The sequence below is a fragment of the Salvelinus alpinus genome, chromosome 10, assembly GCF_045679555.1.
Source record: "Salvelinus alpinus chromosome 10, SLU_Salpinus.1, whole genome shotgun sequence".
NCBI classification, from domain to species: Eukaryota; Metazoa; Chordata; class Actinopteri; order Salmoniformes; family Salmonidae; genus Salvelinus; species Salvelinus alpinus.
Genome location: NC_092095.1, coordinates 73,353,551 through 73,371,767, shown reverse-complemented (window position 1 = coordinate 73,371,767; position 18,217 = coordinate 73,353,551). Strand labels below are relative to the sequence as shown.

The window sequence follows — 18,217 nt, the reverse complement described above, 5'->3', positions numbered from 1 at the left end:
TAGGAAGGATCGGACCAAAACGCAGTGTGGTAAGTGTCCATGTTAATTTTAATAAATAAACTGAACACTGCAATAACAAATAAAACAACCAAGAGAGTGAACGAAACGAAACAGTTCTGTAAGGTGAAGACACACAAAACAACTACCCACATGGGACAAGAACATCCCTGCCGGCCAAACCCTCTCCTGGATTACACTGGGCCAATTGTGCACCGCCCCATGGGTCTCCCAGTCGTGGCCGGCTGTGACAGAGCCTGGACTCGAACCAGGATCTCTAGTGGCACAGCTAACAGCAGTGCGTTAGACCACTGTGCCACTCGGGAGGCCTGATATTTAAATGTTTTATTCACTACCGGTACTCTAGTTGGTAGCAATACACCAATAGGTGAAGCCTGAAATAAAACACTGAAGAAGAACTAGCACTAAAAGTGACGTTAGGATATATAAGTTATCCTGTACAAGCTTTTGTGCTGAATACATTACGTTGTTACATGTGTCAAGGTTATGGGCATGTGGCTGCAGTGTTTTGGAGGGAGGTTCCTTGGTGTGAGAAGTGTGCAGAAGGGCATGAGACAAAGGAATGTGTAGCATTGGGGAAAGTAGTGGTATGTGTTAATTGTAGGGGTTCCCATGGGGCTGGGGATCAGAAATGTCCCGTGCGAGAGAGGCAGGTTGAGGTTTCCAGGGTTAGGGTAGTGCAGAAGTTGTCATATGCTGAGGCAGTGAAGAAAGTAGAGGAAGATGGGTCAAGGGGGAGGGATTCTGAGAGTAGCGGTGTGAGGAGTAGATTTGTACCAGTACAGAGGTGTTAAACCAACAAGTGATATATTTTTCCGTAAGATTGGATTTTTGTCATTTATAGCAATGGTTATCAACTGTACTGAAGAGATGGAATGTAGGTCGCAGAAAACTGAGGTTCTGGTGGCAGCTGCAGAGAGGTATTTGTGTGTGCGAGACTTGACATCAAAAGAGTTACAGGGTGTGTTAAGTGGTGGTGTCCCATCCTTTCAGGTTGTTGGCCTGAGATAGCACTAAATAGATTTAAATAGTGGAGTAGGGTGGTATATTTGTGAGTGTAGATAGTCGCGTATTTGTTTATTTTTCCAAGCGAAGTATTAACGAGTTGTACTCCAGTCTAGTAGGTGGCGGTAATGCAACATGCATTGGATGCCAACTGCAGTTAAAACCTCAGAAGAAGAAGGAGCACTAGAACTGTGCTATGAAGACGATAGCTTTTGTGTCCGTTTCAAATGTATTACTACAGGTATGTAATAGCACGTTTACACTTTATAATATCGAAAGAACATGTCATAACATGTTAGGTAGCAAATCCGTCAAGGTATTATCACGTTTGGTAAAGGTTTTATGACGTCTTTGTTGTGTCAAACCGAGTGAGTGAAGATCGTGATAAGTCACATCGTTAGAGACTGGGTTTGTCTGAGTGAATGAATATACATTATTTCGTCAAGATAAATTCATAAAGAATCCATGTGTTTGAGATTTCTGAGTTCGTTTTACATGTTATTGTTTTGTTGTGTAATGTTTTTTTACGAGCTGATAAAATGGCGGCGGCAACTCTGTCTGAGTCAATGGACTTCAGTGCAGGCAGTGAGGTTGCATCAGAGACAATTTCACGGTTGCTCTCCTGTTTTGAAGCTGAATGTAATGATTATCAGTTTTCTACATGTGTACTAATATTCAGACACATTCAGTTGTTTCTATGTTATCTATTTTTGTTACTATGGTGTGAATGGTAAATACAAATGGTTTTTGTTTTTGCGAGTTGAATCACATTGTATTGGTCACATGCGCCAAATACAATGTGTAGACTTTACAGTGAGACGCTTGCTTCCAATAATACATAGTTAATAAATATAACAACTGGTAGACTTTACAGTGAAACTTTTCCTTCCAATAATACATAGTTAATAAATATAACAACTGGTGGACTTTACAGTGAAACTCTTCCTTCCAATAATACATAGTTAATAAATAAAGGGAAATATTTTCTAAAGAAAGTAATAGTAGCACAAGGAGTACCAGTACCGAGTCAATGTGTTGGGTGGTAATACAGGATCAATGTGCAGGGTGGTAATACAGGATCAATGTGCAGGGTGGTAATACAGGATCAATGTGCAGGGTGGTAATACAGGATCAATGTGCAGGGTGGTAATACATGATCAATGTGCAGGGTGGTAATACAGGATCAATGTGCAGGGTGGTAATACAGGATCAATGTGCAGGGTGGTAATACAGGATCAATGTGCAGGGTGGTAATACAGGATCAATGTGCAGGGTGGTAATACAGGATCAATGTGCAGGGTGGTAATACAGGATCAATGTGCAGGGTGGTAATACAGGATCAATGTGCAGGGTGGTAATACAGGATCAATGTGCAGGGTGGTAATACAGGATCAATGTGCAGGGTGGTAATACAGTATGAATCTGCAGGGTTAATTGAGGTAATACAGGATGAATCTGCAGGGTTAATTGAGGTAATACAGGATGAATCTGCAGGGTTAATTGAGGTAATACAGGATGTAGCTAGGGGTGAAAGTGACTTGACAATCAGGATATAATAACCTGTGTGTGTGTGGAGTCAATATGCGTATGTGTGTCTGTCTGTTGAGTGTCAGTGTAGTTTGTGGGTAGAGTAGTGGGTGTGCATAGAGCCAGTGTTCAGAGGGCCCATGCCTAAACTTGTCAGCCTCCTGAGGGGGAAGGGGCGTTGCCCTCTTCACGACTGTTGGTGTGTTTGGACCATGATAGGTCCTTAGTGACGTGGACATTGAGGAACTCGACGCTCTCGCTCCACTACATCCCCGTCAAGGTGAATGGGGGGCGTGTTCAGCCCTCTGTTTCCTTTAGTCCTTGATAAGCTCCTTAGTTTTGCCCATGTTGAGGGAGAGGTTGTTGTCCTAGCACCACACTGCCAGGTCTCTGACCTACTCCCTATAGGCTGTCTCGTCGTCGTCGGTGATCACGCCTACCACCGTAGGCGTTTAAATGTATTATGCGAGAAATGGCGATGTAAACGGCTTTATGTACAAATCTTGCTATAATAACCATGATATGGAAGTAAAGTTGGAGTCACGCGATGATACGGTGTGTGGTCCTCCCACTACCGCTCGGGAAACCATGCAGTTTATTACAGATTAAACAACAGGATTACCTTCACAGCTTGGTGAAAGTGCAAGGTTATCTTGATACTCCTTTCCAATACATTTCCAGGGTCTTATTCTGGTGACATTGTGATCGATGCTTGACTGCCGTTTGACAAATAAAAACACACCTCTTGATCTGCGTGTTTATAATGTAGGTTAAGGTGCAGCCTCGTCTCATAGACTAGATGTAACATAGTAAATATAAATCTGGGACTCTCAAATTAGTGTGATAGGTAAAATAAAAAAAGAAATAAATGAATAAAAAACACAAAACTAATGAAGGAACACACAGTTACCAACAATATATCCCTGGCATCAATTCTTTCAACTGGCTCAGCTCGCTGTTACAGTACAGCACCACCAAATTCCATTTATTAAGTAACCGTCTGTCTTATGTAACCATAAAAACATTACATATCATACTCTTTTTTAATTAATTTATTTCTGGTACTCTCCTACCTGAGCGGCATGAGGCCTGTGTGGCGTTGCACTGTTAAAATCATCCCAGTGTGGAGATGAAACACCTGTGTGTTGCAAAGCCACATGCTCTGTCCTCTCTGATCTACCTAGGTGTTTTAATGTGGGTAATACAGAGATAATACTAATACCGAGATAACCACTGCTCTACCTAGGTGTTTTAATGTGGGTAATACAGAGATAAAACTAATACCGAGATAACCACTGCTCTACCTAGGTGTTTTAATGTGGGTAATACAGAGATAATACTAAAACAGAGATAACCACTGCTCTACCTAGGTGTTTTAATGTGGGTAATACAGAGATAATACTAATACCGAGAGAACCACTGATCTACCTAGGTGTTTTAATGTGAATAATACTAGTACAGAGATAACCACTGATCTACCTAGGTGTTTTAATGTGAATAATACTAGTACAGAGATAACCACTGATCTACCTAGGTGTTTTAATGTGAATAATACTAGTACAGAGATAACCACTGCTCTACCTAGGTGTTATAATGTGGGTAATACAGAGATAATACTAATAGAGAGAACCACTGCTCTTCCTAGGTGTGTAATGTTTATGTCCAATGGCCGATGAGCACCGATACGTTTTATCTCTAATTTCTCATTATTTCTCAAGGCTGAAACACCTTCCTTTTGGAGCTGCCTTACTCAAAACAAAAGAGGGGGAGTGGTCGGTACTGTTTGATTAAGTTTGATCAACTGTTCATATCACACACTCTTTCTACACACACACACACACACACACACACACACACACACACACACACACACACACACACACACACACACACACACACACACACACACACACACACACTCCCCCCTATATCTACCTCTCCCAGCAGGTCAGTCCATCACTCTCTCTCTCTTTCTCTGTCCTCTCTCTTTCTCTCTCTTTCTCTGTCCTCTCTCTGTCCTCTCTCCCTCTCTCTGTCCTCTCTCTCTTTCTCTGTCCTCTCTCTCTTTCTCTGTCCTCTCTCTCTTTCTCTGTCCTCTTTCTCTGTCCTCTCTCTCTTTTTCTGTCCTCTTTCTCTGTCCTCTCTCCCTCTCTCTGTCATCTCTCCCTCTGTCTGTCATCTCTCCCTCTCTCTCCTTCTCTCTGTCCTCCGTCTCTCTCTCTGTCCTCCAGCTCTCTCTCTGTCCTCCCTTCCTCTCTCTGTCCTCCATCTCTCTCTTTGTCCTCCATCTCTCTCTTTGACCTCCATCTCTCTCTCTGTCCTCCATCCCTCTCTCTGTCCTCCATCTCTCTCTTTGTCCTCCATCTCTCGCTCGCTCTCGGTCTCTCACGCTCTCTTTCTCTGTGTGTGTGTCCTCCATCCCTATCTCTGTCCTCTCTCCCTATCTCTGTCCTCCATCCCTCTCCGTTGGACGGTAGATAGGGATGGCCAAAGGCCAACATAACGCTAAATAATACAGTGAATATTATTCAGGAAAATAGTACATAGTACTGCCTAAAACATTCTGCAACCTTGTACTAAATGGTTTTTGAGTAATTTATGCATTTATGTGAATTTAGGAGATCTACTATAGATTAAGTGCGCTTATGTTGTGTAATTTAAAGTGTGTACTTTGTCTAATGTGAATTAATGTTTTGTTGTCAATGATTAATTACCTGATATATGGAAATGAGAGAAATTAACAAAATAACATTTTTATATATTTTGTTATAATAAAGAAAGTGGCAGAACTGTCAAGACAATAACTTTTTGTGTCCGTTTCTCATTATATCTACAGGACGACTTGAATTAAGTCTGAAGCCGGTAACATCAACAGTGAGGACAAACCCAGCCTGCCACTCTCCTTCCACACTGAGTCCAAACCTACAGTCACTGGGTCCTGATTGTGACAGTGGAGCCCAGTTTGCACTGCAGGATCCAGAGATGGCATCAGTGAAGCTGGAAGACTGCAGTCAAACACTGGAGCTGAATGTCAACATTAAAGATGAAGAAGAGGAGGAGAATATTGGGAAATGTGTTTCTCATGGTAAGAGCAGGTTCTATCTAACTAAGTTTGTTATTTGTTCCATCTTCCCACTGTGATGAAGTTGCAGTAGAACTGTTTCATTGAGAAGGTAGATGTTATTTCATGCTACTGAGACGTGCATGGTTTGACACCAGTATTGTCAGCATGTGTTTTATTCACTGGGCTGTCTGGAGTGATCAGAGAGGAGACTAAAGAAGTTAAAACCTGTTATGGCTGTAAGAGCAGCATTGAGTAACCTGGAAAGAGGTGGCCATTTCAAACGGCCTCGTTCTCAATTCTTGCTCGTACAATATGCATATTATTATTAATATTGGATAGAAAACACTCTCTAGTTTCTAAAAACGTTTGAATTATGTCTCTAAGTGAAACAGAACCCTTTTTACAGCTCATTTCCTATCCGGAAGTGAGATTTCCAAAAGCGAAGTCTCTCTTCAAGAGCTTGTCTATAAAAGGTCATGTCACTTAGGACTGTAGAAACACGTCATACACCTTCCTCTGGGTGTCATGCGGAAGTGAGAGCAGAAAGGAGTTGAATATCTCTTTCAGAGAATGCATACACCCTCTTGGAGTGAGAGGACCGCAATTATTTTTCTTTTCTGAGGCGCGAATTTGGACCTGGACTCTCCACCTGGAAAACGGTCGTTATAGATGAATATGACATCTGGCTTCGATTTTATTTGATACATGTCACAATATCAGTATGTTTTTTCAATATAGTTTAATTATATTATTGAAATTTATTCGTGACTTTATACGTGATGCGTTTGAAGACGAAGGAGAGGTTAGCGCAGAATAGCCAGTGTGCTTGCTAATTCAAGAGGGAAATAGTTCTTCTGGATCCAAACAAAGACGTTTCTGAACAAAAGACCCCTTGTGCAACATTCTGAATGAAGATCAACAAAGATAAGGACCCAATCTGAGATGCTATTTCATATATATCTGTCGAACTGTGCTATGCTACCGTTTGCTTTGTTGTGATGTTTGCTATTGTAGTAAGCTAATATGACGATATATTGTGTTTTCGCTGTAAAACACTTAAAAAATCGGAAATATTGGCTGTATTCAAAAGATCTTAGTCTTTCATTAGCTAGCCACCATATATTTTTCTGAAATGTTTTATGATGAGTAATTGGGTAGTTGACGTTGGTGTCTGTAATTACTCTGGCTGCTCCCGTGCTATTTCTGACTGTAGCTATGATGGTAGCTATGATGGTAGCAGTAATGTAAAACTGATTTATAGCTCAAATATGCACATTTTTTGAACAAAACATAGATTTATTGTGTAACATGTTATAGGACTGTCATCTGAGGTCGTTTTTTCTAGGTTATTTAGGTTAGTTCTAGGTTAGTTAGGTTGGCTTTGTGCATGCTAGCTGCATGCTAGCTGCATGCTACCGGTGCTGTGAAAAATGTCTGTCCTCTTGTATTTGGTGGTGAGCTAACATAAATATACGTGGTGTTTTTGCTGTAATACATTTAAAAAATCGGACATGTTGGCTGGATTCACAAGATGTTTATCTTTCAAATGCTGTATTGGACTTGTTAATGTGTGAAAGTTAAATATAAAAAAAAAAAAAATAGATTTTGAATTTCGCGCCCTGCACTTGAGCTGGATGTTGAGCTGGATGTCATAGGTGTACCGACCTCGGGCTTGCAGCCTTAACAGGTTATTAAGTAGTTAAGTTCTGTGATACGGCTGTGTAGTTTCTAACTCTTGTGATAGTGAATGGAGGATGATATGGCTCATAGTTTTTGACTTTCGCCCCTTTTTAGTTTTTGACTCCTACCCAGTTTGAGAATAGTTTTATTCCCGTTCTGTAATTGTACAGCCGACTTACATGAATTTATATGTCACCCGGAACAGCCAGAAGAGGACTGGCCACCCCTCAGAGCCTGGTTCCTCTTTAGGTTTCTTCCGAGGTTCCTACCTTTCTAGCGAGTTTTTCGTGGCCACTGTGCTTCTACATCTGCAAAGGTTGCTCTTTAGTGTTTTAGGCTGGGTTTCTGTTTAGCACTTTGTGACAACTGCTGATGTAAAAAGGGCTTCATAAAATACATTTGACTGACATGTATATCACACTACTTGACTGGTTCTTCTGATGTTGTTCACACAGGAGACCATTTTGAGACATTCTCTACATCCAGAGAGCAACAGCAGGAAGATCACAGAGCTAAGAGGTCTCACCACTGCCCACATTGTGTGGAGATTTTCCCATTTCTATCAAAGCTAAAAATACACCTAAAAATACACACAGGAGAGAAGCCTTACTCCTGCTCTGACTGTGGGGTAAGTTTCTCTCGACTGGATACCTTAAAAACACACCAACGTATACATACGGGAGAGAAGCCTTACTACTGCTCTGCCTGTGGGGAGAGCTTCTCTCAAATGAGCAGCTTAAAAGCACACCAACAAATACACACAGGAGAGAAGCCTTACTCCTGCTCTGATTGTGGGAAGAGTTTCTCCCGATCGGATACCTTGAAATCACATGAACGTATACATACAGGAGAGAAGCCTTACTACTGCTCTGACTGTGGAACACGTTTCTCCCGATTGGATAACTTGAAATCACATGAACGTATACATACAGGAGAGAAGCCATACTCCTGCTCTGCCTGTGGAAAATGCTTCAAAACATCAACTGAGCTAAAAGTACATCAGAGAACACATACAGGAGAGAGGCGTTACTTCTGCTCTGACTGTGGAAAATGTTTTAAAACATCAACTGAGCTAAAACTTCATCAGAGAACACACACAGGAGAGAAGCCTTACTTCTGCTCTGACTGTGGGAAGAGTTTCTCCCGATTGGATTCCTTAAAAACACATGAACGTATACATACAGGAGAAAACCCTTACTCCTGCTCTGACTGTGTAAAATGCTTCAAAACATCAACTGAGCTAAAAGTACATCAGAGAACCCATACAGGAGAGAAGCCTTATTACTGCTCTGTCTGTGGAAAATGTTTTAAAACATCAAATGAGCTAAAAGTTCATCAGAGAACACACACAGGAGAGAAGCCTTACGTCTGCTCTGGCTGTGGCAAGAGTTTCTCTCACCAGAGCAACTTAAAAACACACCAACGTGTACATTAAGGAGAAAAGCCTCATCAGTTCTCTGACCAGCTAAGAATAAAGTCACTCCATCACTTAATTCATCTCATAAAATAAGTTGTAACGTTGAATTGGATCAAATGAAGAAAGTATAGAACACTCTATTGAAATCCTGTTGTTTCTCACTGTGAGAGAACCGTGCAGAGGAAAGGGAGCGTTACATAATGTTAGCCTCTCTTTACTTTACTGATCAGTGTGCACCTTGTCAGTTTTCGTGTGCTTTGTTTTGTTAGCTTCTACTGTAAAGATGTGCACTTAGTGTTGAATACCCTCTGTGAGGCTTCTCATTTTGATTTGAGATTTGTCAGACACTAGTCTGACAATTGACTAGGTGGTACTGCTTCCCTCTCAGCCTGGTCTGACTCTGTCTGTGGGGAGAGTTTCAACTGGGCAGCTTAAAAACACACCAACATTTACACATAGGAGAGAAGCCTTACTCCTGCTCTATGGTAGGATGGACGTGTAACTCAAACGTCTAGCCAAAGGTTGCGTGTTTGAATCTCATCACGCAGGACTTTAGCAAAGTGGTTACATGTGATCTGCAGTTGTGAGGCCGGTTGGATGTACTGCCAAATTCTCTAAAAGGACGTTAGAGGTGTCTTATGGTAGAGATATAAATATTGATTTCTCTGGCAACAGCTCTGGTGGACATTCCTGCAGTCATCATGACAATTGCACATTCCCTAAACTTGAGACATCTGTGACATTGTGTTGTGTGGCCTTTTATTGTCCCCCAGCACAAGGTGCACCTGTGTAATAATCATGCTGTTTTATCAGCATCTTGATATGGATGGATGTTAATATGGATTATCTTGACCAAGGCTGAAATGCTCACTAACAGGGATATAAACAAAGTTGTGCACAACATTTGAGAGACATTAGCTTTTTGTGCATATGGAACATTGCTGGATTCTTTTATTTCAGCTCATGAAACCAACACTTTAAACATGTTTAGTTTATATTTTAGTTCAGTTTATATTGGTAGTCCAATGTAATGTAACCTAACATACTAAATGGAGTGGCACGGATGTTTTTTATATAATATAATACGTTTTGCTCTGAGACCAGGTTGTCCCTCTGCAGTATTCTGTGGGAAGGAGCTAGTATACACTTTTTTTATTTATTGAACCTTTATTTAACTAGGCAAGTCAGTTAAGAACAAATTCTCATTTACAATGATGGCCTAGGAACAGTGGGTTAACTGCCTTGTTCAAGAGCAGAACAACAGATTTTTACCTTGTCACCGGGATTCAATCTAGAAACCTTTTGGTTACTGGCCCAATGCTCTAACCACTAGGCTACCTTCCACCCCTAACATGTATCAGATAGAGATGGTGTGATGATCACTTTTCACCATTAGTTTGGGGGGATTATTTTACAACTTTATTTAATAATACACAGTTTATGAAATGAATACATGTGTTTATTAATTGTCTTTAAAACTAGATTAGTTATTTTAATTACTGATCATGAATGTGTTTGGATAACTGCATTGAAGCAAACTTTATTGATCTGCCAATGAAAAATAAAGTTACATGAATATGTACTGGTCAACCTCTTCTCTTTAGTATTCAGTTCTTCATATTAGATCTGACAGTATGAATGGTTCTTATGGTTGTATTCAGTTCTTCATCTTAGATCTGACAGTATGAATGGTTCTTATGGGTTGAGTGCCTGGAGTGTTTTTGTATGACTCCAGTCAGGAGTTCTCTCTGTCCCTGTAATTGAGTTGTTGTTAAAGCCGCATACAGACATGGTCTCTTTTGTGTTTTCTTGAGTAAGGCAGCTCCAAAATGCAGGTCTTTCAGCCTCGCTCAGTGCTTTCTGTGGAGGTGGGGCAAGCCGACAGAAAATACGGAGCTTTGTGCCGTGATTGGCTCAGTGTTCTGTCATTCATGGGGACAATACATCACTGCCGAGTCTAAGGGTAGAACTTGAAAATTCAAGCCCCTTGGGTGCTGCCATAGACTTACATTGGAAGTGCCCATCCAAGAAGGCTCAAGGTCATTGTCCACAGATAAAATAACGTCAAATCATGTGATATCTACAGTCGCTTTGATTGGACTGATCATGTCAACATCATACTTTCAAAATCTGAGCTAGCAGTCGTCATCAATAATCAAGTCGACAATCTACTGGCAAATCCTTTTTAGTCTTTGTCATATGAAGAGAAATCATGAGAAATTATAGATAAAACGTATTGGTGCTCATCGGCCATTGGATATAAACATTACACAACAAGTTGGAAATTGCAAATTCAACAATGAATGGTTTGGAAGGAATCAGTGGAGTGGCTGTGTGGTCCCAAATCTGAGATGAAGGGGCTCTTTTCCTAGTTTAAAATTGTAAACATTCAACATTGGCCGTGCTGTCAATGAAGCTTGATTTGTGCCGCGCTCAAAACAACTTAACTCGGTACTTCAAAATCTGACTTGAGTGAGTTCAAGACAACTGGGAACTCGGGGAAAAACAAGCTACGACTGAGAAATAGGTTTTGAACTTTCATCCAACTCGGAATTGTAAATTGGGAACTCGGGCCTCTTTCTACAGCTACGACCTGAAGATCACTGACGTCATCATGATTCCATTTTTTTTCTTTGAGTTGCCAGTTGTCTTGAAAGCACCATAAATCCAGAGAAAGCCAGACTTTGATGACAAAGTTTGATGACAAAATATGCCCACGAAGGACTGACGCACCACCTTCCTGTTCAAGTGAGCACAGCACAACAAGGTGAGTCCAAAAATGTCTTGTCTGCTGCTGCATAAATGATGTAATATGCCAGGGAGATATGTATACTGTAGCTAAGAAGGTAATGCTAAGTGTATGTTGTGTAGTAAGATGTTAGTAGCCCATGTGCCTCACCCTAATAATTTGGTCTATTTTCACCTCTTCATTTTGCCTACTGTTCTGACTTGGTGGTTCACATGTAGCCTATAACCTGTTTTTGAGAAATGTCATCATTGAATATTGTAAGTGTTTTCATTGTCTGCTTATATTCCCCTTAATTTATCCTACGGTTCTGACTTGGTGTACAGGGAGGACACTGTAAAAACGGCCCATGTTCGGAATTCTGTTGCTTTGCATTTCAAAAGGGCAAATAGTTATATTGACTCCGTTCTCGCTCGCTCATTAATGTCTTAATCGAAATTACAGATTGCCTCTTATCCGCTTTTCGTCCCCTTATGCCATAGTTTGTACATCTCAATTGTCAGTAGAAACCACATTTGTTGAAGCAAGTCAGCCATGTTTTTTTAAAGGCAGTAAATGAGGCTGAATGAACTGTTTTGTTGCCAGACAAGGCTCCGCTGATAGCCAGGTGAAGTAGTGGTAAGTTGTTGCTACTATGCTGTTGGGTCAGCTTTATGTGGGACCTAACAGTTTGTGGGCACCGTTATTGTGCAATTAATGTATTGTTTAGTGGCTTTGCTGGCATGCATCCCACTTTTTTATTTAATCGGGCAAGTCAGTTAAGAACAAATTCTTATTTACAATGACGGCCAACCCCGGACGATGCTGGGCCAATTGTGCGCTTCCCTATGGGACTCACAATCACGGCCGGATGTGATTCAGCCTGGATTCGAACCAGGGTCTGTAGTGATGCCTCTTGCACTGAGATGCAGTTTCTTAGACAGCTGAGCCACCCGGGAGCCGCTAAAAGGTTTGCGCCCAACGTGGGGCAGGAGTTTGACGGCACAAGCGGGGAGCCCAGCTCACAGAGATTTGAGAAATGCATTGCTATTCTTCCCCAGATCTGTGCCTCGCCACAAACCTGTCTCGAAGCTCGACGGACAATGTCTTCCACCTCGTGACTTGGTTTTTGCTCTGACATGCACTGTCAACTGTGGGACCTTATACAGACAGGTGTGTTCCTTTCCAAATCATGTCCAATCATTTGAATTTACCACAGGTGGATTCCAGTCAACTTGTAGAAACATCTCAAGGATGATCAATGGAAACAGGATGCACTTGAGCTCAATTTTGAGTCTCAGAGCAAAGGGTCTGAATACTTATGCAAATGAGGTATTCATTTTTATAAATTTGCTAAAATATTAGCTTTGTCATTATGGGGTATTGTGTGTATATTGATGATGGGTAAAAAATGCATTTAATCAATTTTCAAATAAGGCTGTAAAGTATTAAAATGTGGAAAAAGTCAAGGGGTCTTGTATAATGCCTTGTATATGCTTTAAATTACAAATTTACGGAACTGTAGTGATAAACACAATGAAATAATGGAAAATGCATGTCCAATGGTTATCTCTGTATGAGTATTATCCACATTAAAACACCTAGATAGATCAGTGGTTATCTCTGTGTTTGTATTACCCACATTATAACACCTAGGTAGAGCAGTGGTTATCTCTGTATTAGTATTATCTCTGTATTACCCACATTAAAACACCTAGGTAGAGCAGTGGTCATCTCTGTGTTAGTATTATCTCTGTATTACCCACATTAAAACACCTAGGTAGAGCAGTGGTTATCTCAGTGTTAGTATTATCTCTGTATTATCCACATTAAAACACCTAGATAGATCAGTGGTTATCTCTGTATTATCCACATTAAAACACCTAGGTAGATCAGTGGTTATCTCGGTATTAGTATTATCTCTGTATTACCCACATTAAAACACCTAGGTAGAGCAGTGGTTATCTCTGTATTAGTATTATCTCTGTATTACCCACATTATAACACCTAGGTAGAGCAGTGGTTATCTCTGTATTAGTATTATCTCTGTATTACCCACATTATAACACCTAGGTAGAGCAGTGGTTATCTCTGTATTAGTATTATCTCTGTATTACCCACATTATAACACCTAGGTAGAGCAGTGGTTATCTCGGTATTAGTATTATCTCTGTATTACCCACATTATAACACCTAGGTAGAGCAGTGGTTATCTCTGTATTAGTATTATCTCTGTATTACCCACATTATAACACCTAGGTAGAGCAGTGGTTATCTCTGTATTAGTATTATCTCTGTATTACCCACATTATAACACCTAGGTAGAGCAGTGGTTATCTCTGTATTAGTATTATCTCTGTATTACCCACATTATAACACCTAGATAGAGCAGTGGTTCTCTTGGTATTAGTATTATCTCTGTATTACCCACATTAAAACACCTAGGTAGAGCAGTGGTTATCTCTGTATTAGTATTATCTCTGTATCACCCACATTAAAACACCTAGGTAGAGCAGTGGTTATCTCTGTATTAGTATTATCTCTGTATTACCCACATTATAACACCTAGGTAGATCAGAGAGGACAGAGCATGTGGCTTTGCAACACACAGGTGTTTCATCTCCACACTGGGATGATTTTAACAGTGCAACGCCACACAGGCCTCATGCCTCTCAGGTAGGAGAGTACCAGAAATAAATGAATAAAAAACACAAACTAATGAAGGAACACACAGTCACCAACAATATATCCCTGGCGTCAATACTTTCAACTGGCTCAGCTCACTGTTACAGTACAGCACCACCAAATTCCATTTATTAAGTAACCATCTGTTTTATGTAAGCATAAAAACGTAACATTTCACACTATTTTGAGAGTCCAGGATTTATATTTACTATGTTACATCTAGTCTATGAGACGAGGCTGCACCTTGACCTACATTATAAACACGCAGATCAAGAGGTGTGTTTTCCCTTCAGCATCTGCATGTGGCATAAGCTCACCCACCTCACAGCATGAATCTAAAATAGTTAATAACTTTGGCTGTGAGTGATGGGAAAAAATCTGACTCTTAAGGCAATTACTTGAATAATTCAATGGATTTTTAATTTACAAACTTGATAACCAAATTGTCTTTTTTCTTAAATTGACTTCGCTATGGGGCCATCAATGGGAGTTGGGCCGTGCTTCAGCTGAACTGCAGTACGGAAAATGCCCTCTGAGCACAGTGGAAAGCATGCTTATAGACTGGAAGCCTGCCCCCTTGATCCGAGAAGGGTGTAATTGCAGACCGCAATTAGGGGCGTTCTCTGATATCGGGTGTTTCATGATATCTAGTTTACACCAATTGATGCTCCCCATTGGTTTGTGGCCGTTTCTTTTGCGTTGGGAACAACACTTGTTGACAATTGTAGCTTGGCCTAACCCTTTTCCTAACCTTAATCTCAGTCTCCCCACCGCCACGTTAGTTATCAAAACCTGCATGGTAAACAAATCCCTAACCCTCACCCTTTTCCTAACCTTAACCTCAGTCTCCTAACCTGCCATGCTAATTCACCTAACTACCACTTTAATTATCTTAACCTGTTATGTATGCAATGTGCCTAGTTAAATATATATATATTTTTTTTAAACAAATATTCTCCATCAGTTTCATAACACCAGAACTGACCAATGGCATGTATCCATTTTTTCTTTATCAAGGAACATCCACATCAATAAACTGTACAGTAGTTCTCCTACTGGGAGGCGCTGGAAATAGTTGAAAGAGCGATTGGTGCTGAGGAAGCTATGGCAGTGGATGCCCCGCAACCTGTTGAGATTCCTGACGTCGTTCACCAGTTGAAGGATACCGATTGTAAAGATTAATTGTATTTGCGGCTGACAGTTTTTGGGAGTTCAGGAATTGACATTGGAAGCATTGCAGACAGTGGTGGAAAAAGTACCCAATTGTCATACTTGAGTAAAAGTAAAGATACTTGAGTCCTTTCCTATTAAGGAAAGCCACCCAGTAAAATACTACTTGAGTTCTTTACACCACTGATTGCAGGGAATACTGACTGAAGATGTTCCTCCCCACGAGGCCCATGAGACTGTGTAGGGATGTGATTTGAATAGGACTGTGACTGAAGATGTTCCTCCCTAGAGGCCCATGAGACTGTGTAGGGATGTGATTTGAATAGGACTGTGACTTAAGATGTTCCTCCCTACGAGGCCCATGAGACTGTTTAGGGATGTGATTTGAATAGGACTGTGACTGAAGGAGTGGGATGTTTTTATTTATCTATTTTTGTATTTTGTTTTGATGTCGTTGCTTCCGCAATGGACATGTATTTCTTTCTACAGTTTACTAACCGTACAGTAGGTGGCGGTAGACACGTTATATTTGTGTAAATGTCAGTATACCAGAGAAGAAGATGACGCTGTTGCACTGTCGTAGAGGGGAACAGGAAGTTCCGGGTAGAAAACGACAGAACTGTGTTATGTCGATAGTGGTTGTGTCCGTTTCAACTGTATCATTGTAGGTATGTAATAGCACGTTTAAACTTTCTAATGTCGAAAGAATATATAATATGCTAGGTAGCAAGTCCGTGAAGGTATTAACACGTTTGGTAAAGTTTTAAATTGTATGTGTTATTTTGGGGTCAAACCGAGTGAGTGAAGAACGTGATTTGCAACGATTTTACAAGTCACGTAGCTAGACTTTGGATTTGTATGAGTGTATGAACATAATTTCGTCAGTCATTTCATAAAGATTCCACTTATTTTAGTTAGTTTTTACATGTTCTTGGTTTTGTGTAAAATGTTGTTTATGAGCTGGTAAATAGCTTCGTCCGAACCATCCTGATCTCGCGAGTTTACATACACTGTTTCGTTAATGTAAGCTCGCGAGATCAGGATGGTTCGGACGAGGCTCGTCAAATGGCGGCTTCAACGGTTTCAGTAGTCTTTCTAGGAGTTTGCTCGTGGTGAAATGGCGACACGAGGCAGTGTGGTGGAGTGTCAAAATAGAGGGAAGCTTACTAAAGTTATCCTTCACCATTTGGAGAGTGAGGCCAACTGCATGGAATGGCGTCGATTAATGCGGATGAATCAGAGCACGTGTCATACTCATAACATGGAGGACCAAGTGTCTGCGGGTTTTCGCTCCACCCTTTTACTTGATTAATTAATTAAGGTCACTAATTAGAAAGCAACTCCCCTCGTCTGATTGTCTAGGTTTTAATTGAAATGAAGAAACGAAAACCTGTGAGGCTCGGCTGTCAATGGGATGAGTTTTACACCCCTGAAACAATGGAAATGGAGAGTTTGAGAAGCAACAGCTGTGCTCGAATGCGATCAATGTGGGGGACAGTTCTGATATGGAGCGGGAGGACGAGGGCCTAGTATGTGAATGGTCTGTAGTGGAAAGACATAGGAAGAACAGAGATAATAATACTGGAAGCAGTGGTGCATGTAGTATAGAAACTCTAAAGAGGCCCAAGGTAGGGAGCTAGAGTAATAATGTGTCACAGTGGAAAGTTGGGATGGTGTTTGAGGAGACCACAGGGCCTCATTTACACCCTATCTGGTTAACCAAGGCCATAAAAAGAGAGGTGAAGTTAAACTGGGCTGCATCAGTGTAAATGAGAACTTGTTCTGAACTAGCCTATAAAAAATGGTAGATTGTTAATATCTTGTGCTGGTCAGGTTCAGCAAGGGAAGATTCTTCAATTGGAAAATCATAATAGGATGAAGCTCAGAAGGCAGGACCCTGGAGCTTATGCTAAATTGAAGGGAGTAATCTCTGAGGTCCCAATATCTATGTCCATGGATGATCATGTTAAAGAACATGTGAAGGAGACAGAGTGGTTGAAGCCTAAAGGTTGATCAGTAGGAAGAGGGTTAAAGAAGTGAAAGCTTATCAGTGCTGTTGAGGTTTGAGAAGGTTTTGTCTGGAAAAGTACAGAATAGGATTCCTTAGCTTCCATGTCAGAGACTTTGACCCAGCCTCATCAATCAACTATTAATCAAATGTATTTATAAAGCCCTTCTGACATCAGCTGATGTCACAAAGTGCTGTACAGAAACACAGCCTAAAACCCCAAACAGCAAGCAATGCAGGTGTAGTAGCACAGTGGCTAGGGAAAACTCCCTAGAAAGGCCAGAACCTAGGAAGAACCTTGAGAGGAACAAGGCTATGAGGGGTGGCCAGTTCTCTTCTGGCTGTGCTGGGTGGAGATTATAACAGAACATGGCCAAGATGTTCAAATGTTCATAGATGACCAGCAGGGTCAAATAATAATCACAGTGGTTGTCGAGGGTGCAACAGGTCAGCCCATCAGGAGTAGATGTCAGTTGGCTTTTCATAGCCGATCATTGAGAGTATCTCTACCGCTCCTGCTGTCTCTAGAGAGTTGAAAACAGCAGGTCTGGGACAGGTAGCACGTCCGGTGAACAGGTCAGGGTTCCATAACAGAACAGTTGAAACTGGAGCAGCAACAGTGAATCATCACAGTGTTTTTAAATGCCAAAGAATGGGACATGTAGCTGTTGAGTGAAAAGATGTGCCAAGAGTGGTGGGGAACATGATTACGGTGAATGTTGGAGCAATGTGACGGTTAAGTGTTGCAATTGTGCGGAGGACACAGAGCAGCATTTGGTGGATGCCAGGTGCAGAGAGATGCTCAGAGATATAGAATCCGTCATGATGTATCATATGCAGAGGCTGTAAGACAGACTGGTGGAACTACAATGCAGACTGATGGAGCTTCCATGATTGGTCCCGTAGTAAGAGACAAGG

At 41.1% G+C, this 18,217-nt stretch overlaps 3 protein-coding genes across 5 annotated transcripts in view; 2 read left to right on the top strand and 1 right to left on the bottom strand.

Annotated features, from left to right (window-relative positions):
* The window catches only part of LOC139533057 (zinc finger protein 135-like), a 545,377-nt gene that overhangs the window by 408,122 nt on the left and 119,038 nt on the right, over nt 1-18,217 (bottom strand). The gene's annotated exons all lie outside the window — the stretch shown is intronic.
* Nucleotides 1-18,217, top strand: part of LOC139533073 (zinc finger protein 135-like) — a 165,486-nt gene that overhangs the window by 42,080 nt on the left and 105,189 nt on the right. The window contains exon 1 of one of the 2 annotated variants that reach the window (XM_071331306.1): nt 15,645-15,959. The exons of the other annotated variant lie outside the window; for it this stretch is intronic. The gene's annotated coding sequence lies outside the window, so the exon portion shown is untranslated. Of the gene's footprint in view, nt 1-15,644; nt 15,960-18,217 lie in introns of those variants that run through there. 2 annotated transcript variants of the gene reach the window in all.
* Nucleotides 1,194-10,301, top strand: LOC139533068 (zinc finger protein 135-like). The gene is made up of 4 exons (XM_071331294.1): nt 1,194-1,264; nt 4,269-4,326; nt 5,387-5,635; nt 7,750-10,301. The coding sequence occupies exons 1-4, from the start codon at nt 1,220-1,222 to the stop codon at nt 8,727-8,729; spliced, it is 1,332 nt and encodes a 443-aa protein (XP_071187395.1). The 5' UTR covers nt 1,194-1,219; the 3' UTR covers nt 8,730-10,301.

Excerpts from the sequence above, each read along its gene's own strand:
- LOC139533068 (XM_071331294.1), top strand. The coding sequence starts at position 1,220 with ATGAAGACGATAGCTTTTGTGTCCGTTTCAAATGTATTACTACAG. Across the intron at positions 1,265-4,268 it reads TTTCAAATGTATTACTACAG|GCTGAAACACCTTCCTTTTG; the intron begins GTATGTAATAGC and ends TTATTTCTCAAG. Across the intron at positions 4,327-5,386 it reads CAAAAGAGGGGGAGTGGTCG|GACGACTTGAATTAAGTCTG; the intron begins GTACTGTTTGAT and ends TTATATCTACAG.